This window comes from Mirounga angustirostris, unplaced genomic scaffold (genome assembly GCF_029215605.1).
Source record: "Mirounga angustirostris isolate CCGP_5_RB_7025 unplaced genomic scaffold, mMirAng1.0.hap1 SCAF_17, whole genome shotgun sequence".
Classification (NCBI taxonomy): domain Eukaryota; kingdom Metazoa; phylum Chordata; class Mammalia; order Carnivora; family Phocidae; genus Mirounga; species Mirounga angustirostris.
Genome location: NW_026991725.1, coordinates 32,412,501 through 32,415,382, shown reverse-complemented (window position 1 = coordinate 32,415,382; position 2,882 = coordinate 32,412,501). Strand labels below are relative to the sequence as shown.

The following is a 2,882-nucleotide window of genomic DNA, read 5'->3' as shown; positions in this document are numbered from 1 at the left end:
GAAGGTTTTGATTCACCCAGGAGAGGGCCTGGCTGTGGTTGAGGGAGTGGGGGAGGGCTGCCAGGCATGGCTGCAGAGTCGTAGACACTAGAGGGGCACCTAGGGGCTCCAGGGCTCTTTCCAGCTCTGCGGTGAAGCTGGCAGGGTCCCAGGGCCGATGTCTGTCCTCACAGGAGGCTCTCGGCATCATAGTAGTCTGGGGAGAGACAGTACCTGTATCTTGGCTCCGGACAGGCCAGTTGCCTGTAGCAGTGATGACAGGTGCTCCCCCACCCCCAACATGGCCCTCCTGGCCTCCTGACACATCCCTGGGCCCCACTGCCCCCCTACCCTGCCCCTACCTGAAGCCGGGGGTACATCCGCACCCACAGTGCCTGTGGCACTGGGGGGTGGGGGTGGGGGCACGGTTATGGTTCTTCTGATAGAGAGAAAAGAAAGACCCCCGCATCAGAAGTGGTCTCTGGGGTCTCACCCAGAAGTATCTCCACCCCACCCCCCGCCCCCCAGCTCCTGGTGAGCTCTGCCAGCCCAGCCCCAGAGCAGGACTCTGGCAATGCCCAGATCCCCCAGCCTCACTTACCCCCTCCTTTTCCCAGAGGCAGGAGGGCAGTGCTGAATCCTGGATGTGTCCTGCAAGTGAGGCTGATGTGGGGGCAGGGAAAGGAAAGGGACTGGCCAGGGTAGCGAGGGGCCCAGCACGGGCATTGGGCAGGGCAGGTAGTGGTGATGAAACACCAAAGGCCCTTCCTCCTGGGCTTGCATCTCCTCCTCCTCCTCCTCCTCCTCCTCCTCCTCCTGTGGACCCTCCAGGTAGACCTGGGGATTGTGGGAAAGGGGGAGGAGGGATGATGATATGGGACCCAACGTCCCTACCCCCACTTCTCTGTTCCTCTAATTTCTCCAGAGGAACATCATAAATTGGCTTCCCTTTATCGAGCAGCTAGGTACTTTGGAGACGTCTATTCCTTATTTTGCAAGAGGAAAAACGGAGGCTCAAAGAGGTTGGGCAACTTGTCTAAGGTCACCCAGGTAATAAGTGGCTGAGCAGGGACTGGAAGAATCCAGGTAGGACTCCAGAGCGGGGTTAGGAGTCCGGTGACCTGCGTCTGGCCTCGCCCCCAGCCCCTGGACCCACCTGTGCCCCCATCAGGGAGGTGGGGTGCTCATCCCAAGGGCCCCCCTGAGGGCCAGGGTGTGAGGAGTGGTGGCAGCCCCTGCCAGCCTGGATGGTGGACACAACCTGGCCGCCTCCGAGCGGCAAAATCCTACCTGGCTTCCGAGGGCTGGTTCTAAGGTCACCTGCTCCTCCAAGGAGACTTTCCTCATTCCCCAGTGAGTGGCGCTCATGCCTTGCCCCCCTCCCCGTGCCAGTTGGGACGAAGTCGCCTTGTATTCATAGGCATTGATCTATTTTTTCACTCGTTCAACAAATTTCATTTGAGCCCCTAATAAGTATCGGGCACCCTGCAGACTCCAGGTACCGTGGCGCCTGTCCTCCTGGGCCTGCAGTCTAGTAGGGGGTGCACTGCAGGGAGAACTCCTTGAAAACAAGACCTGAGTGCTCTGGGGACTCCCACCCATGGAGGCTGCTGACTTGGGAGCCTGGCACATAATAGATGCCAAAGGGACCCAGCCGGGCGGCTGCACTGTTGCCTGGTTCGTTTTCTCCAGGATGCACCCCAGATGGATCCCCGCCCTTGGACCTGCAGGCCGGCGGCCCTGGTGGCACACCTCCACCCCCCCCCCCCCCCAGCTGACGCACCTGCGGGTGGCAAGAGGCTGGCCCCGGGGGGAGCGCGGCTGCCACCAGGCGACTCAGCAGCAGCTGGTGCGTCTGCGCGTTCTGCAGCAACATCAGTTCCAGCAGGTCTAGGGCGGGGGAGTTCAGCAGGCCCACGCCAGGCCTCCCACTGCCCGCCGCTCCACCCCCACCGGCCCCCCCCAAGGCCAGCCCAGGACCGCGCGGAAGGGAGGTGCAGCGAGGACGCCCAGACAATGTGCGAAGCAGAGTGGGGTACAAGGCGGGTGAGCCCCGAGTCTCACCTTCCTTCACTCGGCCGGGCTGCGGGGGCGGCGGTGGGACGGCCCATGTGACAGGCTGCAGGACGGTCACCCAGGGCTGGGGGGAGCGGGAGACTCAGGCGAGGCGGACAAGGGATCCGGACCGACCTCTCCCCAACACCCCCCACCCCACCCCGTGCACCCAGCGAGTGACCTCCCTCACCCCGCTGGGGCCTCGTTCTCCTCCCCGCCCGCCCCGGTTCCCCAAGTCTCCTCCTCTGCGGCTGGGGTCGCTCTCTGCTCCCACCCCACTTCCTCCAGGGGTCGGCCCCTCCACGGACGGCTCCCCAATCGGCCAAGCCCCCAGGCCTCGCCGGTAGAATCCGGCTTAGCCCTCACCGTCCCGGCTGCACTCAGCGGTGGGGGCTGACCCCAGCTCCCTCCAGGGCCCGAGGCCATGAGGGCTCCAGCGGGTCACGGTTACCTAGGCGACGTGGGCGACGCCAAAGTCTCCTCCCACGCTTGCGCAGGTCCCTCCCCGCCTCCGGTGCTCGGGGCTTGCTCAGCTGCGAGGACTCCCTCCCCCCAGGAGGCGGGTCCCTCTGCCAGATGTCCACCTCCAGCTCCCAGGCCGGGCATCGGGTCTTGCTCCTCGCTGTACCTTCCACCCTTGCGCACCTCCGGGACCAAGCCCGGGGGCGGGGGTGGGGGGCGGGAGGGGGGGAGCGGCTCATGTTTGTTGAGTGAATGAGTGAGGGGCTGGGGACACTTGGTTTTCAGGCCCCAGGCTTGACTAGGGTGATGAGTTAAGCAGGAAGAGAACATTCTGTAGGAGCGGACTTGGCGGGGAAAGGCAGGTGAGTGAGGAGGGCAGAAGGTAT

General features: G+C 64.2%; 1 protein-coding gene across 1 annotated transcript; it reads right to left on the bottom strand.

Annotated features, from left to right (window-relative positions):
• Positions 1-304: 304 nt before the first annotated feature.
• PRR29 (proline rich 29) lies at positions 305-2,460 on the bottom strand. The gene is made up of 4 exons (XM_064582738.1): positions 2,401-2,460; positions 2,044-2,119; positions 1,763-1,869; positions 305-418 (listed from the first exon to the last, which is right to left on the bottom strand). Exons 1-4 carry the CDS (start codon positions 2,458-2,460, stop codon positions 338-340), a joined length of 324 nt encoding a protein of 107 aa, XP_064438808.1. The 3' UTR covers positions 305-337.
• Positions 2,461-2,882: the final 422 nt, after the last annotated feature.

Excerpts from the sequence above, each read along its gene's own strand:
- PRR29 (XM_064582738.1), bottom strand. The coding sequence starts at position 2,460 with ATGGCCTCGGGCCCTGGAGGGAGCTGGGGTCAGCCCCCACCGCTGAGT. Across the intron at positions 1,870-2,043 it reads GCCCGGCCGAGTGAAGGAAG|ACCTGCTGGAACTGATGTTG; the intron begins GTGAGACTCGGG and ends CCCCCGCCCTAG. Across the intron at positions 419-1,762 it reads CAGCCTCTTGCCACCCGCAG|AAGAACCATAACCGTGCCCC; the intron begins GTGCGTCAGCTG and ends TCTCTCTATCAG.